The sequence below is a fragment of the Agelaius tricolor genome, unplaced genomic scaffold (assembly GCF_023055355.1).
Source record: "Agelaius tricolor isolate 1412-34295 unplaced genomic scaffold, bAgeTri1.0.p SCAF_1, whole genome shotgun sequence".
Classification (NCBI taxonomy): Eukaryota; Metazoa; Chordata; class Aves; order Passeriformes; family Icteridae; genus Agelaius; species Agelaius tricolor.
The window spans coordinates 17,270,813-17,286,388 of record NW_027269261.1 but is presented as its reverse complement, the minus strand read 5'-3'; the positions used below and the strand labels follow the sequence as shown (position 1 = coordinate 17,286,388).

The 15,576-nt window shown below is 41.4% G+C and overlaps 2 protein-coding genes across 3 annotated transcripts in view; one reads left to right on the top strand and one right to left on the bottom strand.

Annotated features, from left to right (window-relative positions):
• The window catches only part of PLEK (pleckstrin), a 57,718-nt gene extending 42,316 nt beyond the window's left edge, over positions 1-15,402 (bottom strand). For both annotated transcript variants that reach the window (XM_071425148.1, XM_071425157.1), the window contains exon 1: positions 15,276-15,402. The gene's annotated coding sequence lies outside the window, so the exon portion shown is untranslated. The remainder of the gene's footprint in view (positions 1-15,275) is intronic.
• Positions 14,666-15,576, top strand: part of PPP3R1 (protein phosphatase 3 regulatory subunit B, alpha) — a 38,811-nt gene continuing 37,900 nt past the window's right edge. The window contains exon 1 of the mRNA XM_071425194.1: positions 14,666-14,916. Coding sequence (XP_071281295.1) covers positions 14,914-14,916 — 3 coding nt within the window. The 5' untranslated portion in view covers positions 14,666-14,913. The remainder of the gene's footprint in view (positions 14,917-15,576) is intronic.

The window sequence follows — 15,576 nt, the reverse complement described above, 5'->3', positions numbered from 1 at the left end:
GCAACTCTTCACCATGCAGCTGCGCAGTAGTAAACATGACCCCAACATAGAGTGGAAGTTTGGCAACAACTTGATTGCAAGTGTAATCTACAACAGCCATGGAAGTTAGCCAAGCCAAAAGCAGAGTTACAGCTCTTAAAAATTCAGGCTATAAATGGCTATACAATATCACACTTCACACTGCAGTTTGCAAGTGTGCTTAACTGCTGTGCTGTGCTACACCTGCAAATCATTTCTCTGTTCGCAAATACTACAGAATTAATGCTGATGCCCCAGTATCTGATTGTCTCCAAATCAGGTAACAGTAAATGAAGAGTAATAAATCAGTAGTATTGTTTGAAAGATGCATTATTAAACAAGTGTGCAAGTCTCCATGGGATCAGGACCTTGGATGGCGAAGTGATGATCTAAAGTGCACTGGAAAAATACAATGGCGGTGTAATTTTTAAGGCTCAAAGCGATGGCCTGGTTAATGTAACAGATAAAAATTAAAAACCTTCATCAAGTTTTTAGGATAAATGTTTTTAAGTCTTTCTGAGTTTTAAAGTCTGAGTTTCTAAAGCTTTGTAGTTATAAAACACATTGCCGTGTTTTATAAGATGGAGGGAGCATCAGAAGCATGAATATGCATGAGATTTACTTACAAACAGGCTACAGAAATAGCTAGTACTACCCTTGCTGCTGTTAAAATGAAAGCTGAAGTAAAAAGATGAGGTTTCTCTGACAGCAATTGTCTAGTACATATAAAAAGAAGGTGAAAATAAAGAGATGCAATTAAGTTAATTGCAACAGAATCTCTGAAGTGAACATTCTGATGAAATTCCGTGGCCAGCTGTCAGAGGTCAGCATACGGAAGAGACATCAAAAGTCAATCCCGACAGCATCTTCCATTCTCAAAACAGCACTAAGTAGATTCTTGGCTCAGGGATATACTTCCAAAGTCACGAAAAGCACTTCAAATTAATATCAGTTAGATAATTTCCTCACTTAAACTGGCTTAACTCCCAACCCAACAATTTTTCAACAAATTCAGCTACAGCATAGTCAGGCCCTAAACAAGTGGCTTCCAGAGCAGCTTTGTAATCAGCTTAATTTGTAGCTGTCTCTCCATACTTATCACAATCACATGTTCCTGACTCTCCCCACTGCCTTACTAGTGGCCATACAATCACATGCTTGAGCAGATCAGAAAGATGATTTGGTGTACACTAATTTTCAGGGAGGTTAATTTTCAGACACATTAACTCCCAGGTTTCCACCATGCTTGCAGCCCTGGGAATACAAATAATGGCACGAGGGCAAAAAGGTGTAGCAGGGATTAGCTGTGCCTCAATGAAATGTGAAACCCTATTTTCACACAGAAGTTCAGGCCTTGGCTCACTACAGCATTTGCAACCCTGCTCAGCAAAGCACACTGACTTAAGGAGTCAGTTACTATGGTGATAAGCATGGAATAAATGTTTATACATAATTAGTTAAATTATCCCTTCAAGAAAGCAGTCGTCCTCACAGGCAGCTACTCATATTTTTAAAATTAAATAGCTATAAAAACAAATTTAAATTTTAAAGCTTAAGAATCACTACTATTCATCCACGAGCTAATGAAAACTTAAGTCTATAACAAGAACTACAAAAAAAAGAGAAAAATTAGTCTATGAGAAACCCATCTCTTCTCAAAACTACACTGTAAATGCCCTACAAAATAAGCTAATGCTTGGTTTTAAACATTTGAGGGTTTTGCTTAAGAAAAACAGTGATGAATAATGAAACTATCTTCTTGCTTAACAAAACCTAAAAAATACTTACTGAATGAAAAACTAATGTATGAATCCTTTTAATCCATGCAATCACTAAATTAAGTCAATCCTACTTGTAAAATATAAGCAGTATTTTCTAACTCTAAGCTTACTAAAAAAGCCATATGCTGATATAAACAAGTTCATTTAGTCAAAATGCTTAGTCCATAAAATCATAGGTAGCTTACTTCCTTTTTCAAAAGACTATGAATCAGCAATTACTGTAGAACCATCTGCCACAAAGATGAATATTCTGCTCACGGTTTTGGAGAGCCCTTTACCAAAATATTTATGTGTAACTTGAGAGATTTTTTTTTGATTAAGAAAATACAGTCCTAAAATGTGAGCACTAATCATATTACTTAGGATATAAAAATGGCCTTAAATTTAAGGAATACTAAGTTCAGAGTAGACAAGATGATTTCCTAGGATCAATAACCACAAAAAAAAATAACAACAAAACTTAACCAAACACAGAGTTCTTCCCCGAAGAAAAACAAATAATTGACAAAATGCAGTAGAAATATTGCCAGCTGGTGAGCTGTCTCTTTCTTCCCACTAGGGAAACCGTTACCAGCTCTCGCCTATCCACACACACTACACTCCTCTCTCAGCCTGACCCAGTTCCAACCCTGGTCTCAAGTGTGATAATGAAATCAAGCTTTATCCACCCAATGGGCATCTATTAAATATTAGTCCCCAAATGTTTCGGGGTGTGTCCTGCCTGGCTTCGTCTGGCCTCGCTGCTGGACCAAAGGCGGCAGCTGTGGCGTTTTTCACCCCAGAGATGCCTTTGGCTTGCTAGGTGCTGCAGCTGGGCGCTCAGAACAAGTCCAAGCAAAATAGGAACTCAGTTTACCTTTGGTGGAAAAGGTTCAGGCAACAGTGAAGAGAAAAGAAGCGGGTTCTGCCGAGGAGCTTAGATCCAGAGTTTATTGTAGCATGGTAGATTTCTGAATCTGGCAACAGCTCCAGGCAGACAGACAGAACGGCAGAGACAGAACCCCAACCGCATGCTCTCCTGTCCTTTTTAAGCCCTGGGGACCGGGGGAGGGGACGGACAGGTGAGGGCCAACCAGGTGTGAGCAGGGGAAGGGTCAGGGGATGTGGACACTAGGACAAACCAATGAGCCCAGGCCTGGGGGGCATCTGCCAATCACACGACGCCTTGCTGGAAGGTGCCCCGCAGGAGGGCAAAAGGGGAGGGGGAAGGTTGGCATCCTTGAGGGGGTTGGGATAGGTGAGACAGGAAATGGTGACACACTGCAACAGGCATCAATGACTGACTGGTGGTTAGAGATGGGCTTTTGGTGACAGTGGGCAACTAAAGAGGCTTCTAGTCCCTAATACAGCTCTAGCACCTAATACAGCTCTTTTCTTTTGCAGAAATTTTTAGTCATTTTCCGGTCTGCCAACTTAACTGCATGTGTATTCTCTCCCCAGCCCAACTGCTTGATAAATTAACTTTAGAAAAACTTCAGCTACATGAAGTGTTTAAGCTAAGAGGGATAAAATTTTAAGAACTGAGTTAGGAAGCACACCTGTGCAGGTTCATACAAGCAGATCATACGTGGAAAACTCCCAATAAGGAGGGCAAAACCAATGGTATATTCCCTTTTCCTACAGCATGGCAGGAGTCAATACACACACCTGCTATCTACCCACGCACTACAACCTACTGGTAAGGAATAGTGAGTTCCTAACCCTAATAAACTCATAGAATAACATTTAGTTATCCTTAACATGTAGGCTGTAAGTTCCTCCAAGGCAAAGAGCTTCTTCAGTGCCCTGCACTTGTTGACACGCAAGATATAAAGGGAAGATGTACAGCTGATCATGAAGAAGCAGAACATAATTTTGACTTGCTCTAAGAATAGGCCAAACGCCTTCCTCCAGTTTGCATGCAAATGTATTACTGAAGACAATGCAGGTATTTGAGGGAAGAAACTCAGCTTAGAATCTGATTATCTCTTCAGAAACCACCCAAATTTTAAAATACCTTCTCAAACACCAAGGTTTACAGCTTTAGCATCAAGAGAGTTCTAAGTGATAAACAGTTACATATTTATATAAGCTATCTTTTTTTCAATTGAGAGTTTAGCTGCAGGAAGCAGTGTGTTATTGCAAAAGGCAGTAACTAGATAATTAAGTCAAACTAAATGTTCTTTTATCATTAAAAAGATGTGTTATTATTAATTCACAAAACATTAATTTACATTTACAAGATAATTCACAGCAAGGAACCAGACATCTCCAAACACAGACACTAGCGCTGTTGGTTGTGCCAGATAAATAGCCAGATAAATTGACTATTATGCAGCAAAGCAATTTCAAAGTGGGGGTTCTTTTATCAATACCTTTAATATTTTGAGTTGTTTCCAACTTCTATGGCACACAGTCTTAAGGATCCTGTTTTCATTTAAACATGAAACAGTAAAGACAGTAAAGAATTTAGTTGAATACCTTTACTGGAACCACTGTCAATTTAAGCTGTAGCACAAAAAAAAAAAAAAAAAAAAAAAAGAAAAAAAAGGCAAAGAAGGAGCAGCTTTTAAGATTCGTCATGCTTTTAAGACCTGAAATATCATGAGTGAGCTGGTCTGTTTATTTCTTCTAATCAGATACAGTAGTTTAGCTAAGACTGATGACATTGCATTTTGAAACTTTTATAAGTCATTAAGAATCCTTTTGTTCTTTCCATTTTTCCTCTACAAAAAAGTATTTAGGCTGGACATATCAAACAAGGTTGAATTTACCATATTTTAATATCATGTACTTTTCAGTAAGTTAAATATAGATTATAGTATGTAAATAACAATGCACATATAAATACACTATGCATTTGTATGAGAATTTCTGAATCTTCCACCTATTGCATTTCAAAAAGGACATTTCAAAAGAGGCCTAAAGTCTACACATCCATCTGAGATACCTACTGTGTAAGGTCACATAGAAAATGAATGACAAATCTGTTAAAAATCCTCTATTTCAGCTCACTGGTGTAAACTGAGTATTCGTGGAGGTGTTCCCAAAATGACATCCGGAAGAGCGTGTGCACTAGAACACTTGTCTTAGACATCAGGATTACCCCTTACCAACCTCACTGATGTTTAACTAATGGATTTGTTCATAGTTGTAGCAAAAAATCACTGTGGTCATGACCAAGATTTGGCATCCCAAGCTCCACAAGAAACTTAATACTCAAGCGCTTAGTGATCCCATAAACCAGAAGAGAAATAACAGGGTGGAAGCTAAACCTTGTGCAGATAACAATGTCTGGACCTGTTCTCTGGTCTTCAGCACAACAGCAGCAGGCCAGAGCACTTTACTACAGTTAAGGACACCATTGATCAAGGTGTGATTCACGAACAAGACCACATACCACCTAGGAACAATTAAGGATGCTGTGGAGCCTACACATTAGCTCTAAGGGACTGAGCAAGAGGGGCTGCCCACAGAAACAGCTTTTCACTGGTCTCCTCAGGGATGCAGCATGCTTCCAGCTCAGCCTCACTGCTCAGTGCAACTAGACTCACTCCCAGTGAAATTCCTGGGAAACTGGTTTTATATCTTCACTGGAGGTTATCTTCAGAGTCACCTCAATTCAAACTCTCTCAAAATAGAAATATCCCAAAACTATCATGAGATACACAGGAGAACCCTCAAAGCTGGCTACGCATGAATGTAGATCTTGAGCAAACACTTAAACTGGCTACTATGATGCCAAGAACTGAGTACTGTAAGCTTTCATCTTATCCTACAAGATACATCTACATGTGTATGCATTCAGTCAGAATGACCACCCACATGTTCAGAACAAGATAAAGAACAATCATCACTAACAAATTAACCATTTGAGCAGTAAAATGTGTGCTGTCTGTTACTGAAAAACCAAAGGATTTACACTGTGAGGCTAGTTCTTAATGATTATACAAACTAGATACATAATTGAACACTGTAAAAACAAGATATACTCTTAAAGGGGGAATCCTAACTGCTTCAATGATGCATGTGTTTGTTTTGTTTTTAAAACACTGCTTACTCCACAAAGCTATTTCAAAGGCTCTTACCTCCCAGGGTTTGCGACAGCTTTAGGGTATACCCAAAGGTTTTTGAGTGTTGAAAACCAGGTTATGCTGAAATTTATTTCTCTGTAGAATTAATCTAAAATATGCTCTATTTATTGCACTCAGAACAGCAGTGCTTAAAGCTAACAGCCCACACAAGAAGGGCTGCAGGTTGCTCAACATTAAATGTAGATCTTCATTTACACGTGTGAGAAAAAGTGGAATACTTCATACACACCAGAGAAATTCTCTCACTGTACCAGATGTGGGCATACCTGGTCTGCTACCCATATAGACTGACCTGTTCAGGAGAGGCAGATTGGGTTTCACCACCAAGAGGATTACAGATTACTCCTTCACCCTAACAGCATCCCTTCTCTTTTCCCTGACCTTAGGCTAAATCCAGTGCTAACTGCTGCTGCATTTGATCAGCAAAAGCCTGGGTATGTATTCCCTGGTATTCAGGCATTAATTAGTCCCTTACATCCCAGAGTATGATTACAGGATGCAGACACAGAGAATGAAAGCTTTCAGCTGCCTGCTCCTGAGGTCTTGGTTTAACTACTGCTAGTGCTGGAGAGATCATATCCAGCAGCACAAGAGAGTATTGATAACCTGTGTTTATTCTTTGCTACAGATGTCAGAATCGGGAAGTAGCATGTTGCCTCACTGTGCTATGATGGTGTTGCTCAGAATGGTTTCTATTTGCAAGAGGGACACAACATAAACATTTCCCAGACACATCCTACACTTTTAGCTCTGGGGAGGTAGCAAAATACTCCTGTGAGCACAAGTCAGTGAGAAAACTGCAAATTATGTTGACCAAAAAGCCACTACAGTGCTGTTTCTTCTAGTCCAAAATTAGTGTGAGCTATATCAGGAAAAATACACTGACTGCAATTCCACTGAGGTTTGTCAGAACGGCAGTAGTGCCTCATCCACAGGCTGTGCTTACCCTGGGAACACTGGGTCCCAGGGGTCCAGCAGAACTGGATACACTTCAGTAAATGTTTTCAATTCTAATCCATGGAGTCATAGCATTAGTAACATGCTTATTACAACACTGAACAAGTTTCCATTTTTTTTTTAATACCAAGATTTACATGCAGTACAAAGGTCTCATGGCATTGTGAGGTTTAAGTGTATATCTTACTTTCCTGGGCATTAACTCTCCTCTGCAAATTTACCAGCTGTTCCTAAATCTGCAGAAGGAGTCGTATGACAACTTCAACTGAATGGGAAAAGACAAACCTGAAGTTCTTTAAAAGAGAATACCATTTTTCCAACACAGTCTCATCTCATTAGTACTATCCTGATAACTAAATCTGCACTATCTTTTTTTTTCTGACATTGTTCTCTTAAGCCTCTTTTAAGTTATTTATGCATAAATACATGATCCAAGGTCATGGAACATCCAAAATGTTCTATTGCATTCCTCACCAGCTGAAAAGCATTAAAATCATTACTGGTCTTATTGTTCCTGCCACAGACAAGGCTTACAGAAGTGGGTTTTTTGAAACTAGATTTCATATTGAGGACAGCCTGGAGTATCTCTTCTTGTATAATATATGCTGCATAAACTAAGGGCAGTACATTTAAGGGTATTATCATCCAGTGGAAAATTGTTTGGGCTTCAGCAAAATTCCAGTGGTGGTACTTTACAGTACAAAATCAGAAAATTGTTTTCAGCCTGCAAAGCAGGCTGCAAAATAAAATGCACAATTTTCAGAGAGCAGTATTCTTCCCTATTGACAGAGGAAAGAAAAATAGCACTGTATGACTAAGACACCCAAAATTTCATAGTATTTATTTAGGAACCTCACTGTCATTATGCATACATTTTGTCTGCAGGGAGACAAAACTGGGGGGAATTTTGATAGGAAAATAAGAGAAAATGTCTTTATTCTGACTTTTGAAATCTCCTCCAGAAACATTGCAGGTCCTTTCAGGAAAGGAAAATTTCTATTTTTTTCTTGTGGGAGAGTTCAGAAACAGCAGGATGGATCAGAAGCTGATATTATATGTACTGAAGTTATAAATCAATTCCACACCAGAAACTTGATGGTACTTTGCCAAATAAGTAGGAGGCAGCAGCACCATGACTTAACACCATTCCAGGGTAACAAGCTGCACACCATCCCTGGCAAGTGCTCCTTTTAATTAGACAGTCTTCTGTGAGATGAAGGCCCAAAGACTTAAATCACTCAAAATCTGTAGATTAACAGAGATTAACAGCAAGTCCCGCCAATTTTTAATTCCTGTAAATAGATTCTTTGACTTCAGTGCAAAGCAAGAGCTCCCAGTAGCTTTGGTGACACACACACATTGCAAAAATGTTGCAGTCTGTTACCTGCAGTCTATTACTTACCTCTAAGGAGGAAGAGGATGCCAGGAAGCTAAACCTATTTATGATTCCTTAGGTTAACTATACCATGTTACAAGCACAAAGAGCAACCAAAAGCCTAGGAAGTCTAAATGCTTGGGATTCAGGACCTGAACCTGCTTTATGTGAACAAAACACAGAAGTCCCATCCAAGCAGCTTGAGTGCAATTTCACTTTCTACTGAAATTTCCACAGACCACTAAAGAGCTGAGGGGATTTTCTAGTGCTGTGCTGCAGGTGCAAAATACCTGAGTACTACCATTAAAAGAAAAAGGTGGTATCCAATGTTGACCCAAACACTGACAGACAGGCACAGTTGATAGGCCAGGTGCTTTGCACCTTGAGAAAAGAATATCACCTTCTGAATTCCCTGGGAAAGAAAAAAATCCCATCCTGTGGCAAACATATCTTATTAGCATAGGGGGTTATACTGCCTCAGTGACAAATGACACAGTCCTCAATCTGCACTTCCAAGAGTCTCTGCATGGAACAGCAGCCCTGAGCAGAGAATTCCACACACAAGTGACTCTTAGTGTGGTCTCATTGCCTCAGCTAAAGGGCTCTGAACATTTACATTAATATATGTGATCATGCTGCATCATGTTTTCCTTGAACACTCTAACATGCTACTTAATTTTTCATACTGCTGACAGCACTGCAAACAAAAACAGACTACATGAGCAAAAAGATCATGGCAGTACAAGCTGTAGAATAAATCCTCAACTAAGCTAGATGCAATTTAACATATCACACCACAGACAGCATTTGTTAATGCCATTATTTTTGTCCTCCATGACAACAAAAAGTGGATCATGGACACAGAACCTTGCACTAACTAACTCCTTACAACACATACTGATATGCTAAAAGGTACTCCACAGGAAAATATGTATGTTGATTAGTTTTGATAGTGTTATGTTAATTAGTTTTGAAAGTGTCAGGTTACTAACAGGTATTCAAAATTTGTCCCCAACTCAAACTTAGAGGATCAGCAACAAAGCAGTTCCCTAGTTTTCTCTTTGCTACAAGAAAGACAATGAACAAAGACCTTTTGGCATAGTTTCAGTTCAGATTGTTGTTTTGCCATTAAATCATTGGTCTAGTTTACTGCCTGAGTCATCACCTTCAGAATTTGCACTGGCCCAAACCTGAACCAGTCAGCCAATACATGACCAGTGATAAAACAGTAATTCAAGAGATTGTTTCTGCAATATTGGAGTTACGTACATTAATACCTCACTAACAATCTGTGCCAGGCAGTCTCTACAGCCTTTGTCAGTTACTGCAGGAAGGTAAGAACTTCATAAGTCAGACTGACACACATAAATCTCTAGCAGAATTAAACAAAATAAGTAAGACTTTGAAAAGGTTGTAAACAAGCACATAAGTGAAAACAAAATATCAAACACTACTCCAGCACTTGCTTCTATTTGTTGCAAGGTCTTTGAGCAGTCAGCCCATTCATGTTAATGACAAACAAAAGTTGAAAACAAATAATCCTACTATCAGGTCATTTAATTCACAGCACCTAGGGCAGCAAGATCCACAGATCAGAAGCATTAACAAGCACTGTTTCAGTAAATGCACATATGCAAGAGACAACCATACATCTCCATCCCTTCTAGCAATTTGAAATCCAGCATCCCACAGTGACACAAAATAAGCCAACGGGTAACTAAAACTCACCCTATGACCTACAGCTTCACAAGCTTCTGTGCCCCACAGCATTATTCCAGTCTTTCATTAGATAGTTTTTTCAGCTGTGCCTTACTGAATCTGAAAAGTATCATCTCCCTTTCCTCTCAAGTCTTGGTACTTTATACATGCTCTCACAAATATGCCAGAAAATAAGGATAGGTTCCCTTCGATTTCTTTCACCTGAAAAGACAAATGTAGGAGTAAGAGAGATCGATGAGAAGCACATTATCCTTCCAACCATTTGTCAGTTCTAGTCAGTTTTGTATCTTTAGAAGTGCTTATTATTGGTTTATTGCAATTGAAATGATAAATCAATATGGTGCATTGGTTTTTACAGATATTAAGAGCTCAGGACCTGCACTAACAGGGCAATTCAAACATGCTGAGAAAGGACAGTTTTAATTTCTATCTGAAAAGGCTTCCTCTTTTGCTGATAAAGTACATTCTCCCTTGCCCACAGTAACAGAAAGCACTTTCTCTCAAAGCCAGTTCATAAGTTGTTTTCCTTTCTTCCTTTTACAGAACTACAGAAGAACAAGAGATGATTGATTTTTATAAAACACTACTACATATGAACACACAAACATGCTTAAAAATACTGTATTTCAAGCTTTATTGCACTCAGTCCCAAGAGTTTACCTGCCTTGCTGGGAAAGCTGCTTACAGCCTGTTAAGGGTCAGGATAGAAGATTATTTAATTAGGTGGCAGCCCTAACTCTGGGATAACAGAGAGGAGAATGCTGACAAATTACATCCAGCAAGGTTTGTGAGTCAGGAATTTTTATATGAAGAGTACCGCAAGGCAAGACAAAGAGGAATATGCTCAGGACATCAAAGACACATGTGGTATTAAAAAATCCTCAAAACCTTGAGACAGTTAGAGCATCACAAATAGCACTTTCAAAGAAACATGCTATGAAATGAGCTAGAGCTCAGACACATAAGCTGCAGCACAGAAACTGTTTTCTAGGCATTAGGTCAAGCACTGTGCAAGCCACATCACAATGGTTAACAACATTGAAGATCCCAAACAGATCCAGAGTTTACATATTTACTTATCTGTAGCCTTATCAGTTTCCATCTACATGGAGACAAATGTTTTTTACAGCGAGGGTGGTAAGATCCTGGAACAGGTGGCCCAGAGGGGTGGTGGAAGGCCCATCCCTAGGAATATTCAAGGTCAGATTTGACCAGGCCCTAAACAACCTGGTACAGTTGAAGATTTCCCTGCTTATGGTGGACATAGGTGGCCCTTTGGCTGGACTAAGTGGTCCCTAAAGGTCCCTTCCAATCCAAATGATTCCATGATGCTATGATCCTAGTTTGAATGGTTGTAATTATGCTGCAGCTGAGCTTTACTTCCAGCAAAAAATGACAAAGAGATGTCTGACTCTTACTCTAAAAAAAATATCACATATCAATATTTTAAAAAAAATTAGTCAGAAATACAGGTACCATAATGCAAAGCATCAAATGCAAGTCATGGTTTTCTACAGACTCTTACCTACACACTAATAAACACCATCTTTCATTTTTAACTCCTTTTAGAAGTTAGATAGAAAAGAAAAGCAACTTGGACACATTCAAACAAAAGAAGGGAATTAAAAGTGCACTAGTTCTTCTTTGTACTGCATCTAGAGGTTCAAAACTATTAGCAGTGACATAACTGCATTACGAGATTAAAATTGTATTTTCCTAAGTTCTTGGCTCTGTTTACGTGGAACTCAAAAAAGTAACAAATAAGGTATTATGTTCCTCATTTCTGTTTATTTTAATCTCATTATATTATTCAATAGAAATTCTAGCTTCCTTCTATTTCATTTAGCTGATTTTTTTACTCCATATTTACATCTGCTAGATACAGCTGCAATGACAGAGGTGCAAGGAGCAAGACTTATATCAGAATTCCTTTTCCTTTTGGAGATCTCAAGTTATTATTTTTTGGCTAGAGGCCAATCAGTTTTAATGCTAGCTTTTAGTGAAATCTAGGAATATTTTATCCCTAGACATCCTATCAATTAGGGCTTTTCCCCTTAAAAGAAGAGACATCCTAACCATCCGTATTTGTTAATAAAAACAGGCAGAAAATTCCTTCCCTGGACCAGACTATTTTCTGGTCTGGTATAACCTCCCACTGTGGCCAGGCCCAAGTTCTTACCAGCCTGTTTTGCTGATTTGTTATTAACCCACGTCTTGCACTTATGTTTTAGTGCTTGTTTTGTTTTTTTCTGGTGCAAATCACCACCATTCAGTTTCACTCATCACCACCACTTTCATTTAGTTACTTTTGCCAGGCTTTTCTGTGCAATCTCCCTGACCCACTCTTGGTTCTTCCTGCTAAAGCTTCCCCCTTGCTGCATATCAGTTTGGGAACAGAACATTCATCAGTCATGAACAGTTTCTAAGAACTGCACATTTATTGTTCTGCTTTGCTTCAGTCTTCTAGAAAAGAACAGCTTTTGATCTATTTTGAACTCCACAGTCACCCTTCATTTTTGTAGGTCCCTGAGCAGACCTCCCTATGGGAGATTCCCATTCCTCTTAGCATTTGTGCATTTAATTTCAAGATTCCAGGTTTCTCCATGCACTCTAAAGGTAATCTTTGCTAATCTTAGATCAGCTCAGACTCCCACTAATAGGGCAACAGCGATGAGGCAGCTCCTCTTCCAGAAGGAGCTGAAGGGAGAGGATATTCCATTTTAGACTGGAAAGCTCATGCTCTCAGCCGTGGTCCTAAAAAAAATAACCTGGTTTTAAAGCAACAATCCAGTCTTCCCTTCTCCTATGAATTAGCTCACCATTCACCTTGAATTTGACAGAATTAATTTGCATTTCCCTGCCAAAGTGTCTAGCTATTGAGAGCCAAGGAACAAACGCCTGAAAAACATCAAAATGGTACCAAGTCTTCTCTTTGGCAGTATCAACACAACTATACATAATTACTATTTTCTCATCACCGCCTCATTTGTTACAGTGTTATCTGCTGTGTCATGGCAGTCCAAAATAAACCCATTTAGCAGAGAAAGGCAAAAACACCAAAGGAAATGTGGAACCACACCCTCTTTATTAACTATTTTATTTTACCCTTTACAGAGGTTTTTAAAGGTGTCATCTGGCCTACTTAAAACTTCACAATATATAGGGATCACTCCCTGAGGGTCAGCCTTACTTATGCAAGCAGTTGCATTGCCCTAAATCTTGCCTCAAAGTAGTTACTGAGACTACATCCTTCATCTGAGTTTGCATTCAACTCAGTCATTTTATTTTGTAGACTATGCAGGGTACAAAGCTGGCATGAAACAAAGATACATGCATAGACTTTTAAGGATTATCTCATCACTGCACAATTTATTTAGTTTTGTAAAATTAACTATTAACAGTATTGAAACACCATACTCTAAAAATCTGTTAAATATGGGGGTTGGACTAGATGATCTCTAGAGACCCCTTCCAACACTAAATACTCTCTGATTCTTTACCAAGCAGCTTTGAGCCTTGATAGCCTCTTGCAATACAATATTAAAAACCTGAGGAAAATAACAGCCAGAACAAAAAGAGAGCAGCCACCTCTCAAAGGCTTGCTTTCAAATGCCTCCTTGCACAGAGCTTCCTTCTGTGGATTTTTTTTCCCCTTTTGCAGAACACAGAAGTCACATGAGGAAGTTCAAGCAGCAAAGCTTATAAAAATACACACATACACACACACGCACGCATACATATATATAAAATAATTATGCATATAATAATATATATATATACAGTTTATAGCTGAAGGAGACCAGCCTAAGCAGAGGGTGTTTGGGAGAACAAGGACAACCAGCAGCTCTGGCAGTTTTCCTGAGGGAACCTTTCCCTGGGCAGAGGCCTGAACGAGCAAAGATAACAATTGTTAGCACCAGTAGCTGTAGCAGCAATAAACTTTGAGTTTATTAAGGTATTTTTGTACTTATATCTGCTGCCCAGGTCAGGAAATCTGCATCTTTGGAGTCCTTTTCAAGACATTTCAAGGCATTCGCTGCAGACCCAGAGTCACACTTAGCCAAGCCCAGCACTGAAAATGATCACACATTCATCTGTCAAATCATACAAGGGGGAAAAAAAAAAAGTGTATGCCATCAGCCTGATCAGTCCTGGTTTAGTAGCAAAAAGAAAAACAGTTGTGCCTTGTAGTTAACATTTAACACAAAAGGTCTACTAAAAGGGACCTTCGGGCAGTCCCAAAAATCCCCTTTTCCCCACATGCTTGTGAGGAGCAGCTGAGGGACTGAGGGACCTGGGGTAGCTTAGCCTGGAGGAGGCTCAGGGGGGACCTCATTGCTCTCTCCGAGTAACTGAAGTCCGGCCTCTTCTGCCCTGCCTGCAGTGAGGGGACCTGAGAAAACAGCCTCAAACTGCGACAGGGGAGATTGGGATTAGATAGTAGGAAAAAAGATTTTTTTCACTGTTCTGGTGGCCAGACATTGGAAAGGACTGCCGATGGAGGTGGTGGAGTCACCAACCCTGGAGGTGTTTAAGAGGCGCCTAGACTTGGTGCCGGGTGATGTAGTTTAGTGGTTTAGAGATTAGAGTTACAGTAGCAGCGCTGGGCTTACGGTTGGACTCAACGACCTCAAAAATCACTTCCGCCCCTAACAACCCCACAACCGCCCCACCGCCATTTCGCGTTCGCAGCTCCCCACCCCGCCGATGATGTCATGACCTCGCCCCGCCCCTCGGCGCAGAGGAGTCCCCGGATGTGAAAGCCCCACCCCCTCCGCCCCGCGCTAGCGCCGCTCGCGCCCCCTCCCTCGCTTGCTCGCTCCGTGCGCGGGTCAGCGGAGCCTTTGCCGCAGTGTCGGGAGTGGGATCGGCATCAGGATCAGGAGCGGACTGGGAGTGCCAACGGCGGCGGCGACGCCGGACAACGCACAGCGAGGCCGGGGTCGGCGGATTCATCAGCGGGGGAGACGCCTGACACCCACCCGCCGCCATGGTGAGGACCCTCCCTCGCTTCCACTCCCTAGCTCCTTCCCCGCTCCCGTCCCTCTGGAATATTCCAGACCGGGCCGGGTCCCCCACCCCCGCGGCCCCACCACCGCTCCGCCTCGGCGCTGCCCTGCCCCTGACCCGGCTCCTCCCGCCCCCGGGCAGTCCACGTCCTCCCGCGGGCGAGCGCCTCTTTGGGCTTCCTTCTCGGCTCTCCCCGGCGGCGGCTGCATCCCCCGCTCTCCTCCGCCGCCCACGGAACTCCGCTGGCTCTCCGCCTCCTCCCTCCACCGCCCTGGGAGCGCTAGTCGGGCTCGGCCCTTCCCTTCCCCAGCACCCTCTCACCTCACCCCCACCCGACCCTACCCGCGGTCTGGGGATTCGCGTCGCCCGTGCTGCGCCTCGTCTGTTCCATGGAGGCACTATCGGTCCCCGGAGCCGTTTCCAAACGAAACTCCGGCGATTTCGGCGGCGCTGCCGTGCGGGGGTTGTTTCGCAGCTCCGCGGGGTTCTCCCCCCGCCCCCGGTGCAGCAGCAATAGCTGTTCATATGCGGACCGGAAAGCTGTAATGCACGTAGCCCAGTGGACGGGATAATGTGCGCTGTAACTGGGCTGGGGCGGAAAGCTGACACTTCACATACGATGGGTACTCGGGGTCTGAGGCTG